The sequence below is a fragment of the Lethenteron reissneri genome, chromosome 21, assembly GCF_015708825.2.
Source record: "Lethenteron reissneri isolate LAM-NWPU_2019-01 chromosome 21, ASM1570882v1, whole genome shotgun sequence".
Lineage (NCBI taxonomy): Eukaryota > Metazoa > Chordata > Hyperoartia > Petromyzontiformes > Petromyzontidae > Lethenteron > Lethenteron reissneri.
The window spans coordinates 16,031,193-16,051,960 of NC_083799.1; the positions used below are offsets into that span (position 1 = coordinate 16,031,193).

General features: G+C 46.7%; 1 protein-coding gene across 1 annotated transcript; it reads left to right on the plus strand.

The window, feature by feature from the left end:
* The first annotated feature begins 12,935 nt into the window (after positions 1-12,935).
* On the plus strand, positions 12,936-20,651 carry DARS1 (aspartyl-tRNA synthetase 1). Its single transcript, XM_061556008.1, has 18 exons — positions 12,936-13,095; positions 14,966-15,059; positions 15,233-15,262; positions 15,382-15,439; positions 15,675-15,767; positions 15,941-16,043; positions 16,832-16,934; positions 17,021-17,101; positions 17,220-17,279; positions 17,379-17,490; positions 17,615-17,749; positions 18,008-18,155; positions 18,471-18,617; positions 18,709-18,751; positions 18,899-18,979; positions 19,079-19,190; positions 19,614-19,685; positions 19,984-20,651. The coding sequence occupies exons 1-18, from the start codon at positions 13,073-13,075 to the stop codon at positions 20,073-20,075; spliced, it is 1,587 nt and encodes a 528-aa protein (XP_061411992.1). The 5' UTR covers positions 12,936-13,072; the 3' UTR covers positions 20,076-20,651.
* Positions 20,652-20,768: the final 117 nt, after the last annotated feature.

Genomic DNA, 20,768 nt, shown 5'->3' on the forward strand with positions numbered 1-20,768 from the left:
TACTTTGGAGGGTTTTTTTTTTCTTCCGGAGAAACATGTGGAAGTGATAATACTTCAAGAAGTTGTGCAAAGAAATACAATTGCAAAGGTATGTGGCAGGGGAAAAGCATACAATAACAAAAAGAAACCTTCAGGATAAAAACAGTCTTAAATCTAAATGTAAACTTAAGCACAACCAGATATGATGCAAATATGGTACTCATAATTCCCATGCAAAAGCTAGTGTGAATGTGCATTCAATACCTACTTAAATATACGAGTGCATATTACATGACAAACAACCACGAGGATTCCTGAGCCTCTGGTTGCTTTGTGTCAATTGACATTGGGATTTTTAGCAGTGGGTTTTAACCTAAGAGCCGTGACCTGGTAGAGGATTGCTCAGGATTGAGGTTGGGGGGGTACAATGGTGAATAGGGAATCACTGAATAGGCCTTCAACCAGAACAGAGCATGCACATCTATTTGTGCAATGTGCAAAAGTCGGTATCTGTCACTGTGTCGCTTATGTTGAGTGATGGGCTCAGCTACCCAAACCATATCATGCCTTTTGTAAGTTTATTTGCCAAGCGAGACGGCCTACGTAAACATAACTACTACAACAGCCGCCATTCGCCACTAAGCGGCGGTGACGTCACTACGGCGCGTGTGCCAGGCTAGGTGCACGTGGACATGACGCATCAGCATTCACAAATCACGTGTGCAGTGTATAATACAGTTTAATGAAACAATATTTTCAGGACCACAGAGCACGATAGAGTCGACATGTATGTAATTAACACGTGATTGGAACAATAGCCAACCACAGTGAAAATCACCAGACTTGAAATGGCATGGAAGTGTAACAAAAAAAACTCCACACATTCGTCAATACAACTGCGTGTTGCCCTTCAAAGGAAAACTATTAAATAGGCGACGTTTCGGGAAGTGGCCCTTCTTAATAGCAGGTAGAGAGGCCAGAGGGACAGAGTGGAGAAGCCTGGGGCTGCACTCCGCCCACATCGTGGAGCCGACACGCACCGCTCTGCAGAGCGAGTCACTTCAGACTGAACGAAGAGCGACGTTCATCGGCGTCCCATCCTGCCCTCCTCCTCCACTCATACTCTACGCTCACAGTTATGTTGCCCCCCCCCCCCTGCACCTCCGATTAACACGGTTGGCTACGTACGGCGCGAAAGAAGTTCAACATACGTACAGCCACGGTTGTTCGCAGTATTGATAGCGGAGGACGTGCGCCATCGGTACACCGAGGCCCCTGTTCCATCCCGATTTTTAAAAAAAAAACAACAACTGAAGGGACCTCCCCACATGCAAATGAATCGCCACACGTTGGCCTTGGATATGGTGAGTCCAGCCATGCGTTGGCTCTCTCGTGTGAGCTGAAGGCATGAAGAGCCTCCGGTGACCGGTGCTAATAGCGGTGCTCGCTCCGACTGCACGCAGCGGATGGCTCGCACCTGCGAAGCTCACAGCAGCGAAGAGTGGAGCGAGATCGGTGAGGATGTGACATGCTGGGCGTACATAGAGATCGTTGTCATCGGAGCCTGTCCACCAGCTTCGCTAGGGAGTACTGCATACCACTTTGCCTCGAGAACGATGGGACAATAACAGTGAAATATACACCACCCCCCCCCCCCCCACCACGTTACTATGTTTGAAACGTGCCCGTGGCTACAGCGCGTCAACATTGACGATGACCCGTGTAACCAATAAGATGATATTTCCCCTTCCTCTCACAACGCAGTCCCCCTGCATAGATAAAGGCTCATTAATAACCCCCCGAGGATGGGGGAGCAGCTGTGAATTAAGTCACACATTTAGATAAGTGTCTAATAGCTTGCCAGCGGCAGTGTGCGGCCTCTTACGAGCTGCTTTTACAAAATATTGAATTCCGTGTTTCTGATACGGATACCGGAATGATATCGCTCGTACAGTGCCTTGCACATCCGGCAAACACAGATAATAGATCGGCACACCGGGCATTTTAAAGACACACTTCTCAACTGCGCAGGCAACCACTATCATTTCAGACTGCGGTGCAAGTCTGCCCCACACATTCCACAAGAAATACACGCCAGCACACACCGAATTACGGCCTATATCGTTCTAGGGGCCGCACTGCAGCATGTCTCGAATTCGAAACGGCAATTTGGTTTGTCTCCGTCCTTCTGCCGTTTGTGCAAATTCTGCAGTTGGGCACCGATGCGAGTGGGCGCCGCTAGGAGGGCAATGGGGGTGGGGGGCTTTGTCTCAAAGTGGGGGCCCTTTGTCTCAAAGTGGGGGCCCTTTGTCTCAAAGTGGGGGCCCTTTGTCTCAAAGTGATCCAAATAATTGAATGAATCAATTAACGTTTACAACCCCGAAAAAGAGACGAGGATTGTTTTGTCATTAGTTTTTCAGCTGATCGTAAAGATGTTGCTTCCATGTGTGGCATCCATAGTAAGCTCGGTTAATACCTCATGCGTGGTATTATTTACTGCCATAAGCCATTGTGACGTAATCACGTGCATCAGAGCAAATATCTAGCATATGGCAAAGGTTCGCGTATATGTTCGTTAAACCTCCGATTAGCACGGTTGCCTACGTACGGCGCGAAAGAAATTCAACATACCCACAAACAACACTCATTTCTAAAACACGCTCCTTGCGGAGGTGAACTCGCGTCAACTATGCACGCCCTTGAGATCACTTCACTCCTCACATGGCAGCGATGGCGACCGACAGACTTCGCGTGTCAGTCGTGCGACGGTCTCTCACACAGGCACCGAGAGAGAGAGAGAGACAGCCGTGGGCGGCACGCGGAGAGCCGTGCACTCACCTGTGCACAGGTGCACGTTGCGCAGGGCAGGTGGCAGCCCAGCTCTCCCTTGGCGGAGCGCCTCACGCAGCACAGCAGAGTCATTTGGAACATTTCTCCTCCTCCTCCTCCTCTCAACAGCCAGCCAGAAAGTACCGAAATTACTGCCTTAAAATCCGTTCCAGCGCTAGACTGTGTTCACCACAACCATTGCTTCACTTTAAGAGCGCGGCTTCTCTGTGTTGTGCCTCTGAGTGCAATGCCAATGTGGACCTCTTAATGTGAGTGTGGCATCAATTTTTTGAACATCTGCCGTTAGCTACTGCTTCAAAAAAAAGTGATCTTTCATCAGACGCAGCTTCTTTGGCACGAAATAAATTGTTCACACACAAGCTACATGCCATCCACACTGAAATATTTTCCTTTTCCAGCCCCTTCTCTCCCCTTCTCCCACTCTCTCTCTCTCTCTTTTCCTCATGTGCTGCCCTCCATTAACAAGCAGGTTACAAACCTGAGCAGTGATTGGGCGGCTGCGAAACCCCCAGGGGAGTTGCAGCCACGGCCCCAATTGGGCCATTTTGGCCGTCCTGAGCTGCCCTCTTTTTTTTAGCCGGCTCCGTTTTTTTTCTCCACGGTGAAATGTGATGATGGAGGGGAACGCCTCGCCCGGCCCCGGCCTCCTCCCCACCAAGTTAGCGTCTACGAGGAGCCAGGCCCTCGGGGACCCACGGCGACTCTCTCGCTCTGCTCTCTCGCTCTCTCGCTCTCACTGCTCTTGAGTGAAAGCAGCACTCCAGCAACAAACAAACCCGGTGCGTTTGTGGCCACCCCGAGGGCGGCAAAATACGAGGAGGGTCTTGCTTTTTTTTACTTTTACACACCTACTGCAGACTCAAGATTGCAAAATTAAAATTATGGATTCGTTTTAAAACACAAACGACACGTATAAGTTCATGTTATTTTTTTTTACAGAAAAGTCACGTCATTGTACTTTCCAGATTTGTCACAAACGATGATTCGTCCATTTTAATAAACTAACATTGTGACACAATGTGTACTCATGACTTTCCACAGACATTATCTGTAATGAAATTAACAGATCTTGAGGCTTACCGTAGAACATCATCAAAGTGTCCCTAATTCATCTGCTCGATACAGGCTTTTGTCAGAACCCTCAAACTGTTAAGTCCGCGTGCAGACAGACAAATGGGTGTCATTAATCTGGCCCAGTGCACTTCAGAAGCCAAGTAAATTGAAGGATGAATGGTATGTTAAAAGGAATTACACTGATCGTATACTGCTACTCTACTGTATACACAAAAAAATGTTAGCCTGGAACAAACCCCTCTGTGCAACAGTGCTGATCCATTAAAAAAAAACACATCTCGGGTAAGAATTAATAAAACCACAACCTTTTTGGATATTTTCTCTTGACAAGTTAATCTGATAGGTACGAAAGGAAATTGGGTCTGACAGCAGGCTTTGGGAACGAGACAAAGGGGCATCTGGAGGCTGTAAAAACATCGCGTACAGGGCCGCAGCAACAAGAAGCAGGATGTCTCCCAGCCCCTCGAATTCGTCATCGCCGCACTCAGTGCTACCTTCTCATTTCCATCGCTGCAGCCAATGAATGCACTCGGAGGTAGTCGCTCAGGTACACGCAAACACTGATCAATCCGTCGAACGTACCGCTCGGCACATTTATATACAAGCAGCTATTTCATGGCTTAGACAAATAATACCAGTGTTTCACAAATTAATTTCAACTCTATTCCCTTCAATTCTAGATTTGAAGCTTTCGTGACTGCAAGGATTCATATTCTTAGGTTTTTTCGGTAAAGTCACGTAGGTAAAAAATTAAAATTAAAATTAATAAAAGTAAAATAAAATAAAAATAAAAATCACGACGTTTCGATTGCAACACAAGCAATCATCATCAGGTATAAATGAAATAGCAACAAAAAATTCTAACCAGAAAAACTATAATTGTGACTCAGGGTTAAATAGAAATTATAATTGTACAGCTCAGAGTCAATCCACTCCTCCCCTGCTGTGTCACCGCACTGGTCAGGTTCGTCTTGGTGAACCCAATATCCGTTCTGATATCGCTCAATACTGATGTTAGCTGTGGCCAGGGATTCAACTCATGCTACCTTGTTCATAGCTCACGCTGCATCGAATGTGACGTGATCGTCACATGGTCAATATTAACAGTGTGGCACGCATAAACAGATGGTTGGTCATTTTTTTATACTGAAAATCTAATTTAGCATCATATTTCCAGACCAAGCCAGTGTACAGTGGGGAAAAAAAACGAACGGTCATATTTTTTGTACACAATGTTCTCAACAGCATGTTCACATACTCAATGCAGATTCCACCAATGTTATGCCACATCGGGGACTGCCATGCATTTTTACTATTCTGGGTCCAGCCAACATGCACATCTGGTGTGTTCCTTATGGGCGCAGAATGCATCTACATGAAAGGAAATTGTACTCTGAAGATAACAGGTGATTTATAGGAACCCGACTAGGGTATTTGCGATACATTTCAATGATTTTAAAATAATGATTTTTTAAAAAGTAATAACACATTCCGTTGTCACACCGCTGCTGGATAAAGGCCACCCCACGGCGTGTCAATCACTGGCGTTGTTCGACTGCACTGCACCACGCTGGTCAGTGCGGGTTGATGAACCACAGGGACCCAGGACCAGTTGGGACGTCACTCACCGCTGATGTCAGCCGTGGCTGGGAATCCAAGTCGGGTCAATGGGCACGTAGCGCAGTGCGCTAACCACCGTGCCATCGCTCCAACGCCCACCAGTCCACCTCCCAATTCATTTGTAAAAAAAAAAAAACATGAAATAAGTTGCTTATGTATTTGCTAAAGTAACGGTTTCACAATAGGCGTATTAGTAAAATAAACTGTTGACTTTAAACCAAGAGCGAAATGGACACATTGGAGTTAACGCAGCTGCAATGATTTACCCTAATCTCCGGATTATAAGATACTACTCGGAAAGTAAAACGCGCCACCCCAAAACCCGTGCCCGTTATGCACACACAACGACCAGATTATAAGACCCCCCCCCACCCCCACTTTAATAAAAACATTTAAAAAATACACAGGGGGTTGGAAATGCGTCTTATAATGCGGAAAACACAGTACGGAAAATTACTTTTCTGCCGAAATTTAAAAAAATGTGAGTGTAGAATCATACCTCTGCGTTGTCAACCTCACACGACACGAGGGCCGCGCCACGAGTCCAAGTGAAACACGTGTCCTCGGTGTTGCCAGACGACTCACAGGGACGACCGTGCAAGCACACGAGGATAAAAAATATATATAATTTCGCTGTGTTTTCAAACAAGTAGAACACACACACACACACTGTGTACGGTTCTACATGGAAGCAAAAGCTGTGCATCCATAACGCATGTAACTTACTGCTCGTTAAACAAACACGGATCTGTTTCCCTTCGAGTATTTGCTCCCATTGACGTTACACAACGCGAGCCATTCACGACTTTCTTTTTCAAACCAAAACAAATGTCATTTGACATTTGAAAATAAATACTGCCGTTCAGAGCGTTTTGATTGATTCCTCATGGAGGTTAAACTTGCCTGAGACATCTTAACGTCCATTCATCCGTGCAGGAAAAGGGGCATTGTACGTTTCACCAGAGAGATGTATTATACCGTATTAGCAGATACAAGAAGCAGCACGTATTGCTTATTAACCTTCAACTCATTTCTCCCGTGGCTATGCAACCAACATGCGGCTTCCTGCAGACGCGTCGTGGTTTCCTCAGACAAGGTTCGCCGGAGGTAACCTGAGGTGTGGGGCCCCTATAATGTGTCGGCCTTAAACACGCGAACAATTGAAATAGTTTCATCTTCAAAAAATGAGGCCCAATTACTTGTGACAGCTTGCTTCCGGTGTGCGAGCGTGTCACAGCTGAGCCTGACAAATTTATTGAATTAAAATCGTGTTCTCTCCCCACTCGTTTGAGGTTGAACGTGTGTTCACATACGTAAGAGGCAATCTGTCTTGCACAGGGCCAACGGTGCTGAATGTTATCATTGAGTTGGTCAAAATAATAAATTCCAAATAAAATAAGACGTTGGCTTCGTATACTTGCACACAAGCATGCCAGAACTTACCAGCAAATGGTAGTCACATCACATACAAGTATCCAAAACTATTTGGAAAAAGCATTCGATTCAACCGCAACAGTGGAAAATAAATACTCGGGTATTTAAGGAACTAAATTTCAATTTAAAGCTTTAGTGACTGCAGGGATTCATCTTCTTGGTTCTTTCGGTAAAGTCACATAGAAGCGTCTGACGCTGTCTTTCCGACAGACCTTATTATTTTATTATTTCCCTTCTACGTGACTTTACCGAAAGAACCAAAAAGAATTTAAGGAACTGTTATGGGGGAGCAGTGGCGCAGCAGTTAGCACACCAAACGATGAGCCCTGGATATGTTTTATCTCTGGCCAAGACTCACATGAGTGGCGTGTTTTATCTGAATCCGTCCTCGATCTTCCTTCACCGACCTGCACTGATCAGTATGGCGAAGTGTGCTTATACCACGCACATGACCAACACCTTCATCAAGCAGTGGATTGACAAAGGGCTGTTAAGCTAATACTGCAATTGCCTAACCTTTGTGTATGTTGCTTCTCATTGACTGATTGTTATAAACGCATTTGAAACATCATGTAAAATTACTATAAAATGTACAATCCTGATGAATAATAATTTCAGAGATTGGCAGTCGGCTGTCGTGTACACGGTGGTTCAACTTATGATTGTGCTGCTGTGGGGATCAGCAGAAAGTAATCCCACTTATGACGAGTCGTTGTGTATCGATCAGCTGGTGCTGCCCGAATTATACTGGATGCAAAAAAATACCTAAATGAAGAGGGAACAAGACACACGGTCAAATCCTGGAAGCACAGTGCATGGTACACCACGTATTCCTGAATGCAGCTACAGGATGCACTCATAAAACCAGCAATGCATTGTATGGCACAAAGACGCGTGCAAGACCACCCAGACTTCTAAAAAAGACACCAACGTGTATCTGTTTAAGCTGCCTCGGACAAAATCACTGACAATGTGCTCAAGCTTGTCAGATCTCAGAAGCAGGCCTGGCATGATCCTGGATTGTGCTTCAATGGGTGACCATCAATGCACAACAAGTTGCCCCAGGATTACAGGGCTACGTGGTGGGACAGCAGAGAGCAGTGCGGCAAACTCCCATTGTAGCCCTGCACGTACCCACGCGCCTACACCAACACTCCCCGCCTTCACCAGCCCGCAGTAACCGGGCAGGTGAAGTATAGCCAGACAACTCCAGCAGTGGACCGACAAAGTGTGCGCGGGCCCTCGCCCAGCCGTGGACCGACACAATGGCGTGTTTATATAGTTACATGGTTTCTGCTTTTATAGTTACACTGTGCTTGGAGTGTCAACAGTAAATACGGGCGTTGCAGTGAACGAGGCAGCTGTCGGTACGCTTGGCTGAGGAGTGTCTCGTACACGTGTCCCCGTCCCTGCGTGTGACCAGGGGCTGTCGCGGCAGCACCGGCAGCTGTGGTCGCACTAATTGACTGAGGGGGCGTTGACAGGGCAGGCCCTTAAATCCCTACTTGCCAATTTCCCATTTGAGGGCCACAATTACAATTTCACTGTGACCCCCCCCCCCCCTCCTGTCTGGCAACGCAGAGGCCGACTCGACGAGCTCTGTCCCTCGTGTGCTCAAATCTCAAAAAGATCTGCCTCGCCGTGAGAACATCAAAGGGGGTTGTTTTACAATATCCACCAAAAAAATAAACAAGGTCTTAATGTGAAATGAACGGCGTTTTGCTAAACAATATCTCAGGCCAATGTTTGAAGGAAACGTTAAAAGGAAAGGCGCAATGGAGCGTGACATCCATGAACGGAGACATTTACTTTTACAAGCGGGGAGGGGGGGAGTTGCTTCTCCATGGTAATGAGCAAAACATTACCGCGCACAGATAACAACGCCACAGTTTGAAACACTACACCCGTGCTAGAAGGTGAACGTCAACATCCACACGGAATAAGCTGCCTGCCCAAAGTCACCGTCGAGTCGGCTGCTCTCACGCCTCGCCCGTGCGCGTTCGCATGCGAGCACACACTTGCTTGTGGCACCGATTCGTGAGCGTTATCGATTGCTACGGCGCAAATCTTGTCCAGATGGTTGTGGGGTTTTTCAAGGCATTTTCCAGGCAACCTATGACAATACAGTAGTCGCATTGGTGTGGCAACGCTCGAGTCGAGCCACGCGGCTCATTGACGGCAGTGCTTCTGAACATCGCCGATATGTCAAACACGGACAGCCGCTCGGAATGTCTCCAATGTTTGGTGCGCCGAAAAAACAAACAGCCAGACGCCAGCCGCAATCGGGGTTACTTGACTTGAAAACGTTTTAGAATGCCAGGTATTCAAAACACCAAACTCGGGTCTCAATTAAAGCCCTCATGGAAAATGGAATGTGCGGAACATTGCACAAGGGGCACTTGGAACAGAAACGAGACTTTGAAACGTTGGGGAGGGAGGGACCCGAGGCGAGGCAGAATGAATTCACTGTTGCATGCAGCTCCTCATTCATTGCCCAGACTTAAAACCGAGTGCAAAGGGCCAAACTCACCCCGCCGGTGGCTTTCACAAGGAGTGGCAGCCAATGGACGAAACGTAAATAGTGATGATCATGATCATGATGATCATCATCATCAGCTCGTGTGCAGGAGCGAGGTGGATTGTTACGCCACAGAACCGTGGGAGTTTGCGACGACGACTTGGGATGGCCTTCATCTAGCAGTGGATTGTTCATGGCTGATGATGATGATGATGGCTTCTGCAGATCTGGGTCCATAAAGTCCTGCCAGTGCAGTGTGATTCTGCCCCAAGCGGCACGCAGACCACAACAAACAGGTATATTATTTGCCATGCGCTGTGGCATATCACGGCTGCTTATACCGTATATCGATTTGCAGAATATCAACATAACTGAGTATTTCTCCGATTTATTGTTGCCATCCTGAAGAAGCTTTCAGTACGTGGAGTGAAACGTCGAATATCAACACGTGACAACACAATCTTAAAACAGAGCGGAGAACTACGCAGCTCGACCCAGGGCAGCAGCAGCAGCCTACGCAGTTACAATTCCATTGCACAGGCGACGTTGGCAGCTCAACGAATTCCTCTGGAGCCTGGACGCAAGTGCATGGCGCCCTCTGCTGCTCGAGGGCCACGTGTAACGCACGGAATAAGCTTTCCAAATCTTCTTGGTTCTTTCGGTAAAGTCACGTAGAAGGAAAGTAATAAAATAATAAAAAATAAAACATAATAAAATAATTCTCACGACGTTTCGGCCACAACGCAAGACAGACCTGTTCTTCACCTGAGGACGGCTGCTTGCGTTGTGGCCGAAACGTCGTGAGAATTATTTTATTATGTTTATTTTTTTATTATTTTATTACTTTCCTTCTACGTGACTTTACCGAAAGAACCAAGAAGATGAATCCCTGCAGTCACGAAAGCTTTAAATCGAAAGCTTTCCAAATGTTTTCATTCGCCGCCACGTCAATGCCATTCGCGAGTTATGTTGGTCGAATTTTGATTTGAAGCTTTCGTGACTGCAGGAATTCATACTATTTGGTTCTTTCGGTAAAGTCACGTAACTTTACCGAAATAACCAAAGAGTAGGAATGCATATTCTTTAAGTCTTTCGGTAAAGCCACGTAGATATAAAAATAATAACAAAATCACGACGTTTCGATCGCAACACAAGCAATCGTCATCAGATTAAAAAAATATAGCGGGGGAGAGCTGCTGAGGCAGGAAAAAATAAAGGTTGGTCGCTTTCATATGCCCAGGAGCGCACTCTGGTGTTATTTTGCACCACAAATGATTCCAACTGAGATGCACATCGTAAACGAATACCCGACAGCCAATAACTTCCACACTTGAATTTCATCAAGGCAGCAAATGGATCCTGTGGCATTTCCCTGCTCGCAAACACCACCGTGATGCGTATTGCGGCACAGACCGCCACCAAATAGTTTTTTTCTTCTTGGTTCTTTCGGTAAAGTCACGTAGAAGGGAAGTAATAAAATAATAAAAATAAAACATAATAAAATTATTCTCACGACGTTTCGGCCACAACGCAAGCAGCCGTCCTCAGGTGAAGACCAGGTCTGTCAAGGAGACAGCGTCTGAATGAAAAACACCACGCTTGGAGCGTATATTTAAGCTGGGTTGTGGTGTTGTTTCATTCAGACGCTGTCGCCTCGACAGACCTGGTTTCACCTGAGGACGGCTGCTTGCGTTGTGGCCGAAACGTCGTTAGAATTATTTTATTATGTTTTATTTTGATTATTTTATTACTTCCCTTCTACGTGACTTTACCGAAAGAACCAAGAAGATGAATCCCTGCAGTCACGAAAGCTTTAAATCGAAATTGTGTTTTGTTCCATATTCCCGTCAAGGCCCTCCTCGCCTCTGTCCCAACGCCACCAACTCCTCCACCTCCATTACGCAAGGTCATAAGTTACGTCTCACCAAAATTACGTGTCCTTTTCCTATTACTCATTTACAGTCGTATCGACTAAGCCGTGCCCGAGCCTGTGTCGCGTGAACGATTCAGACGAATTCCACCAGAGCTGGCGTCCATAACGCATTCCTGAGATGTCCCTCAACACGAGGGGAACGCAGAGAGAGCAGCGACGCATTGCGTGCATAGGTGGACCCACGGTCTGTCCCGTGGCACCACGGGACCATTGCCCTCACCACACCTGGTAAACCTTGGTGGGGGGGGGGCGGAAACGAGAATAGAATTGATTCAATCACAACCCTTTGTCGTGTGTATGTTTGAACCTATTTCGCACCGTAGGTAACCTACAGTGCGAATCGAAGGTGCACTGCTCGATGAATATTTCCCAGTCTATAAATGGCACAGGAGCGGTTCAGGATCACTCGCCAATGATGTTAGCCGCGAATGGGATTCTAACTCGGGTAACCTCCCAGTAAATAAGGAAGATTTGGTCAACGCTGGCCTAACGGTTTGAACCACATGCCAACGTTTGCCCAACGTCGCATGTTTAGTGGGATATTGGAGGGTTAAACCTTTTTTGGGTATTCATCTTCTTGGTTCTTTCGGTAAAGTCACGTAGAAGGGAAATAATAAAATAATAAAAATAAACGTAATAAAAAATTATCACGACGTTTCGGCCACAACGCAAGCAGCCGTCCTCAGGTGAAGAACAGACATCATTCAGACGCTGTCTTCCCGAAAGTACTGTTCTTCACCTGAGGACGGCTGCTTGCGTTGTGGCCAATACGTCGTGAGAATTATTTTATTATGTTTTATTTTTATTATTTTATTATTTCCCTTCTACGTGACTTTACCGAAAGAACCAAGAAGATGAATCCCTGCAGTCACGAAAGCTTTAAATCGAAACTTTTTTGGGTACTTTTTATGAGCAACTCCGGTTTGGCAGCGGAGGTCTCACTCCGAATGAGTCGAGCGGCATTATCTTTTCATCAGCTGCGGAACGCCCACTGAGCTGTATAGCTCTTTTTTAGAATCGACCTGGCCACAAATGATAGCTCAACGAATTGGCTTATCACGTGTAAGTCCGGGCTCCCTGTCTTGGTGCCATTCTTCGCTCGGCGAGCGCGTACTCCACGAGCTTCCACGCTGTACGCGCCCTCGGTGGCCACGCGAAGTTCCTCGTAGACCTCGGCCGGGCTCAGGCAGTGGGACATTCATCACAACAATACGCGACACTCATTGTTATTGTGTGGGTCGTCACGAAAAACCCCAACCAACGCTGCACAGAGACCTTGCCCTGCCCGGAACCCGTTCATCAAGGCCCAATGACGGCGTGGCAGGGAAAAGCCAGGGCGAGGGGGAAGGAGGGGGAGTACAGACTGTGGTGTCTGATGAGGGACTGACTTGGTGCTCATTTTGCCCTCAATTCCAGCCAAGCCCCCCCGGCGCTCTCCGCCACGGGGCCCCGGGCGAGCCCCGGCCACGTGCAGCGCCTCGCGCTCCCCGCCACGTGGCGCTCGCGGGCGGGTGACGTCACGCGGTCAGGGGTCACTTCGGGGGGCGGGCGAGCCAGACTCGGCGTACACGTGCAGAGACACAGAGGGCCTTGCCCCACCGACTCTCTCGCTCGCCGCCTCTTCCTCCCCGTGTCTCTCTATCTCTCGCCTGCCCAGAGAAGCCATGTCCGACGCCGCCGCCGCGAGGTGAGTGAGCGAGAGGACGAGGGGCAGCGAAGGCTTCCTGCCCTGGGTTCGCCCAGTTTATCCGGGGGCCTCCCGGCCTCGGGAAGGGGACAACGCCGGGTCTGGTTCGTACTCGCCATAGACCGCGGTGCTGGTGGTGCTGGTGGTGGTGCTGGTGGTGGGTTTGTCTCGTGCTCGGTGCGAGATCTTGGGGCAGTAGCTGGGGGTCAGTGAGCGGTGGTGATGGCGGTCAGGGTTGCGGTGCAGCGTTGACAGCTGTTCTCATTGTCAGTGAATTTCAGCTGATTTCATCATCGCGGCGCTGTCGTGGCTGTACGGGGCAGGTGTGTGTGTGTGTGTGCTAGGTGTGTGTGTGTGCTAGGTGTGTGTGTGTGCTAGGTGTGTGTGTGCTAGGTGTGTGTGTGCTAGGTGTGTGTGTGCTAGGTGTGTGTGTGCTAGGTGTGTGTGTGCTAGGTGTGTGTGTGCTAGGTGTGTGTGTGCTAGGTGTGTGTGTGCTAGGTGTGTGTGTGCTAGGTGTGTGTGTGCTAGGTGTGTGTGTGCTAGGTGTGTGTGTGCTAGGTGTGTGTGCTAGGTGTGTGTGTGCTAGGTGTGTGTGTGCTAGGTGTGTGTGTGCTAGGTGTGTGTGCTAGGTGTGTGTGCTAGGTGAGTGTGTGTACGTGCTAGATGTGTGTACGTGCTAGGTGTGTGTGTGTGTGCTAGGTGTGTGTGCTAGGTGTGTGTGCTAGGTGTGTGTGTGTGCTAGGTGTGTGTGTGCTAGGTGAGTGTGTGTACGTGCGCACGTATCGGTAGTCCACGATTGAGTTGTTGGTTCGCGTGTCTTGATGCATCGCTGTCAATCCCTGATCAGTGCCCTACCTGATTACAGACCAATTCAGACCTTACTGGCCACCCCGTGCCCCTTATAGATATCAACGTTCATCCTACAACGTCCCATCACAAGCGAGAAACACAAACAAATAGACACAAACATGTTTTTGCCCGTATTGAAACGGCCGTACGCCGTATGGACCTGGAAACTCCACTTCCCTGTACAAGAACAATAGGGGGGGGGGGGGGTGAACCTTGTGGGCTGAGAGCTCTGCTGCTGATGGCAGGCACCGTAGTCGAACTGACGTCCCGATAAGTAAAGGGCACCCCCCCCCCCCCCCCCGTGTGTTTGTGCTTGTCGGGTCGAAATGAAGTTAATCAATTCTGGCCAAAAGCTCACGGAACGCTACCTGATTGCAAGGCGCACCACCAACATACAAGGGGAGTGTGTGGGAATGCGTCTTCTACTCTGGATAACAGAGCCCAGTGCATGCGTGGCACGCGAACCACCACCACCACCACGACGCCTCTTCATTGCTGCGATGGCTGTGTGTGCAGCATCACCGTGGCATGTTGCGGCGCAGTAGTGGCACGTTTTGCTTTATCAGCATTTCAACTTTACTACTTTCATACGGAAACGCACTTCGAGGCGATAAGAGCACACACACCCATGTCTAGAGCTGTCAATGATGTATCTTGCTCTTTACAATTCACAATTGCCCTGTGTCAGAGTCCAACCGGTGCGGTTTTGAGTGCGGGTTTCATTCTGCTGGAACGCAGCCTGTTCGCTCACAGCTGTCGGCTGTCCTTCAACAACCATCTTGCTGACCTCCTTACGTCAGCTGGAGAGGAGCGGCTTTTATTAAGTCCTACTCATCAAAATGCTTCCCAGTATCATTCCTGTGTACCATATTTATAAATCTGAGCATCACCGTCAGTGACAGTAAACGTATTGTCATTAAACACAATTAAGGTGTGTTGTATCTGTAGACTGACTAACTATGTATGCAGGCTGGCAATCTGTAGTTGGCACTCCTTGAGGAGGGACTTGGTTTTGTTGCAGTGAGGAAGGGCAGGTCACCTCCAAGAAGGGTCTGAAGAAGCAGCAGAAGGAAGCTGAGAAGGCGGCAAAGAAAGCTGAGAAGCAGGCTCAGGCGGTGAGCGTGAGAATCCACGCACGCTTTGTGGGCCCACATTGTCTGGCGTTATGGCTCAACAAAGGTTTTACCCCACCGCGTAATAATACGGCTTTCGTAGACATGTGCTACGTGATGTTTGTGCACGCGTTGCATCTCACCGGGCCACTTAAATGTTATACATTGTTTTGCAGGCTGCAGGGCAACAAGGAAGTGAGGAAGAGGTAAGTGTGGGAAAACAGACATTTAACACAAATATCTTTCACAAACCAACAGTTTTTATTGCCGAACAAATGTTAGTATTTTAATGCGCATCGTTTTGGTTTGGCTTTGGTCTTCATAGGACTATGCTAAGGATCGCTATGGAGTCCCGCCCATGATTCAATCACAAGAAAGAGTGGGTAAGCAAGTGTGATGATCAGTTCAGTATTATGCACTTCCAATGTTGTGCTTGATGTTATTTAGGTTACATTAGTGGGAATGATGCACCCTTCATTATTTTTCTGCTTGCATTTCATAGTTCTCATGTCAGTGCTTAAATTGAAGAGAAATTACGGCCAATGCTATAAGCACGTTCATATAAAGTGTGTCTGAATAGATGGAATTAGCAGTGATGTAAATTTATTCAACATTCAGATCGCGTGCTGGTGCGTGTGGAGGAGTTGGCTGTGAAAAATGCGGATCAGAAGTTGTGGGTTCGAGCCCGTGTTCACACCAGCAGGAGCAAAGGTAAGTTCGAATTTCAATTGAATAAAACTTATCGCGTGTTAATGTCATTCATTTTAAGAAGCAGAAAAACACCCCAAACTGGTAGCAAACGTATCTGCACGGCAAGTCAATGTGGCGAGTGAACAAATAGTTGAAATGTGCTGCGTATTGCGGCGCCGCGTGTGGTCCCGCAGGCAAGCAGTGCTTCCTGGTGCTTCGCCAGCAACAGTTCAACGTGCAGGGCATCGTTGCCGTTGGCCAGAACGTCAGCAAGCAGATGGTGAAGTTTGCTGCAAGGTACCGGTCACATCTACACCAGTGCTTCCCTAACCTATGGCCTGCAGACAGCTAGTGGCCTGCAAAGCTGTGGGAAGTGGTCCACAGAACAGTTGCAGATTTGACAGTTTAGAGTTTTAATTTATAATACGTTACTGGTGCAGTGTGGTCTGCGTAAAAGTTTTGAGGGTTGACGGTGACCTGTGGGTCCAGAAATGTTGGGAACCACTGCTGTACACCTAGTCCGGTCAGAGTGATTTCCTATGCAAATAAGCATTTAGGTGATGCTCTCATCTCCTGCTCACAGCCCTGAGCGTTTGGTGGATACTCATCCCTGTGACGAGGGTGAGCCTATCCATAGTACAACCACTGTTGAACTCCCCACAAAGTGATACTCATATTATTGACCGCAGAGGAATGGTGGGCTTGGTCAGCCGTCAACCAGGAATTTAAATTGCAACTTTCCAATTGCGAGCAGCTCACTGCCACTGAGCCACTTTTCACCAACAATTTCTTGGAAATCACGTAATGTATTTAGATTTTTTTTTTACGCCTCCAAATTGAACTCTACAAAGTATACATTTACAAGACTGAAATCTGTAAACGTTTAAAGCAGGATGTTGTCATCATCCTATCATCAATGAAGACCTTCCCAATGCTGTTAGATGCCGCATTACATCTCACTTCTGGCCATGAGCTGATCTCAGAGCTCCCACTCCAGGTAGTTGTACTCTTGGGTGGACCTTGATGACCAAAGATCAGGTGTTGGTATAAGATCATGACCATGGTTTTCTGTTTTCCTCTTTCAGTATAAACAAGGAGAGCATTGTGGATGTTGAGGGCTTTGTGAGGAAGGTCGACCAGAAGATTGAGAGCTGCACCCAGCAGGATGTAGAGCTGCACATAGAGCAGGTATCATCACATTTAACTGCACGGGTCAGTCGCAGAGAGCTTGAAAACGAACCAAAGTTAATATTAATTCTGTACGTTCTCTGCAGATTTTCGTTGTCAGCATGTCGGATCCAAAGCTGCCGCTGCAGCTGGATGATGCCACCAGGCCAGAGAATGACAAAGAGGAGGTATAAACATAAACGGTGCCCAACAAGCCACGTGTTCCAATACTTTTACGTTATTGCTGACGCTGGTTGTGATTGTAATTATAATACAACACTTGTCATTTATTCAATATTTCACTAGGATGGAAGAGCAACTGTGAACCAGGACACAAGGCTGGACAACAGAATTTTAGACTTGAGGGTAATTACAAAACTTCACCACTTGACCATATTTTCACAATATATAGATGCACATTAATTTTTAGTTTTTTTAATAACATTGCTTTTGCGTTTCTATTAGACGACCACAAGCCAGGCTATTTTCCGACTGCAAGCCGGAGTCTGCCATCTCTTCCGGGAGACCCTCATCAATAAGGGTTTTGTTGAGATTCAAACCCCGAAGATTATTTCAGGTACATTTATTTGCGTTAGATAACAGTATGAACATTGGACAATAATTTACCTTTCCCACAAATGTGCTGCTTCAAATACACGTTCGTATCTTAGTTTAAGCCATTCCAATTGTTTGTCTTCCAGCTGCCAGCGAAGGTGGTGCCAATGTGTTCACCGTCACCTATTTCAAAACGAACGCATATTTGGCTCAGTCGCCGCAGCTTTACAAACAAATGTGCATCTCCGGTGATTTCGAGAAGGTGTTCTGCATCGGTCCTGGTGAGTCTTCACTCGGCAAGCCTTTGTGAACCCATAACCGGTTGATTATTATTGTGAGAATTTTTTGTTGACAATGTATGGTAATTAAAACATACTACAGCATTTTTTATGTATGTAAACTACATTATGCGTAACTCATTGCAGAAAATATTGCATATGGACATCTATAAATATTTGACGGTCATTTTATGTTGCATCTGTGTAGCGAAATAGAATAACGTAGAACTGTATGCCAACGGATGTGTTTATTTTTCATAGTTTTCCGTGCCGAAGACTCCAACACTCACCGCCACCTGACTGAGTTTGTGGGGCTGGATATTGAAATGGCCTTTAACTACCACTACCACGAGGTGGTAGAGTCCATTGGTGACACCTTGGTGCAGATATTCAAGGGTCTGCAAACAAGGTACAGAAGGACTTTGACACCATCAGAGTCCAGATGCAGTGGGGTTTCAAAGTTTATCTTTTGTGCCGATTGCTTTGCATTTGTTTTATGCCAGTGAAGTCGTCACTGCAACAGATGTGGTGGAGGGTTACGACACTTTTTTAAATAACGCGATCTAACCCAAAAACCTTTATTATGAACAGATGTTTTGTTTAATATGTGGATTATATCTTGTTGTAATGCATTGAATGCAATTATTCCCCATTGATAGAACACGTGGAGTTGCACTTTTGCATCACGATGGATCATATCGCAGTGCGTTCTCTTAACCGTTAGGTACCAGACGGAGATCCAGACTGTTGGACGCCAGTATCCAGCTGAGCCATTCAAGTTCCTGGAGCCATCTCTGCGTTTGGAGTTCCCCGAGGCGTTGGCCATGCTCCGGGAGGCGGGTGTGGAAATGGGAGATGAAGAGGACCTCAGGTAAGTCTTGATGCACACAAACTACCACAACGTATTCCAAAGTGATTTTTTAGATCATTAAATGCCATATGTCTCTTAATGTCTTTGGCAGTACGCCGAACGAAAAACTCTTGGGACGACTGGTTAAACAAAAGGTAAGAAAATGTTATACAAAAAACCGAATCCGAAATAAAAATCACTTGCGCTATTTGAAAATAATATATGCATGTATAAATGTAGTATCAATCTACAACTGTTATTTTGCTGCTACTGTTCTTGACTTATGTACATTATTTTTCCAGTATGACACAGACTTCTTCATTCTGGACAAGTACCCGCTGGCTGTTAGGCCGTTCTACACCATGCCTGATCATCGTGACCCCGTAAGTTGCATTTTCAATCTCGACAACTTTTTTTATATGACGTACACGGGGACACAACAGGTCAGGTTTTCGAACGGCAAGTGTTGTTTCTCCTTTCAGAAAACTTCAAACTCGTATGACATGTTCATGCGTGGGGAGGAGATCCTATCTGGAGCTCAGCGAGTCCACGACCCGGAGCTTCTGACGGAGAGGGCCCGTCACCACGGCATAGGCACGTCCAGCACATCCAGAGTGCCGGGAACAGGTTTAACGTGCTCGTTGCCGGGCACGTGACTATCGCCGCTCTGTAAAGCGTTGTTTTTCTCAAACGGGTCCAAAAACAAGAAACGAATGCATGAGTTTCACTATCACTAATATGGAAATTCAAAAAGCACTATCAACAGAAATGTATGTGTAACATTATACCATTCCAATACGTTTATTCTGAAAAATGTTTGCAGTGCTCATTCACATGATCGAACAATTGTGAGGGAAGCCTGATTAAATTTTTTAACATTCGTAGAAGGAAATAACATTCCTAAGTGGTCATTGAAAGATTGGTAGTCACGTTTACAAAGCATGGATTGTTGTATTATGAATGGTTAACTCCTGATTGTAATTATATGGTGCCCATGTCCTTTGTCCACCGATTCAGACCTGGAGAAAATTAAATCCTACATTGACTCCTTCCGCTACGGCGCTCCCCCCCATGCTGGAGGAGGCATAGGTAACTCCGTTGTGTGGCTGCGGTTTCACGATTGTGCTGTTTTGCACTCTGGCGCGATTTTAGGTTGTACCGCTTTTTGTTCGGCATGATGTCCGACGTTTTGCTGCACGTGCAGGGAGCCTCTAGTTCTTGAAGCTCCCAGATCGTGGAGCAAAACAAACACGGCACAACCCAGAACACATCAGAGTGATGATAAAGTTGTAATTACCTTTTTTTGCTTTGTGTTTAATCACGTAAGTCTCCAGCGCAGCTGTTTTGGTCGGTGATTAAACACTCGCATGTGATCCTTGTCTCACAGGTCTCGAGCGGGTCACCATGCTCTACCTGGGCCTACATAACGTTCGCCAGACCTCCATGTTCCCACGTGACCCCAAGCGCCTGACTCCCTAACTGCAGCCGCCCACCGAGAGGAATGCAGTGAAGCCACCAAGCCTTAAGCGGGGTTACAGCTTTGACGCTTTGTTTTTGACGTGCATGGAATACCTGCGGAATGTTTAGAAAGCATTCGCTGGATTTTGATCTTAGTGCTCCCCCATCAGGGCTATTTGCTTGTTACCTTGATTAATGGATTTTCCATGTCATTCTTCACAGACTTTGTACTGGCAATTTTTTTGCAAAATGGTAATTGTTAAATATGCAGTTTTCCAAAAATAGTAACAAAAGGGATTTATTGGTCAAAATGATATAAATAATCTGTGTGGATAACGAATCAAGACCTAATGTTAGCATTAACACGTGCTGAATGAATCAGCTTCATGTGAATGAAGGTGTAGTACACGCTGCTGTCGAGAATAATTTTCCCTGATAATACAATACAATTATGTCCTTGTATTAACCACAAACATGAAAATATTGTTTACTTATTCCTTCAATTGTGAACAAATTTTCAAAAAGTACAAAACCAACGAAAACTAGTAATGAGCAATGTAATTTTTGATAACTGCACATTAAAATTGTTGCCGTGAATTGTGTGCGCGTGCAGTACGTTGCCTCTTCCCGTGTATTTGTATTGGGGCACCGTCAAGAGCCATTCTCGAACATCAAACATGGGAGCGATGCCCATATTGGGATGAGACTACAAGC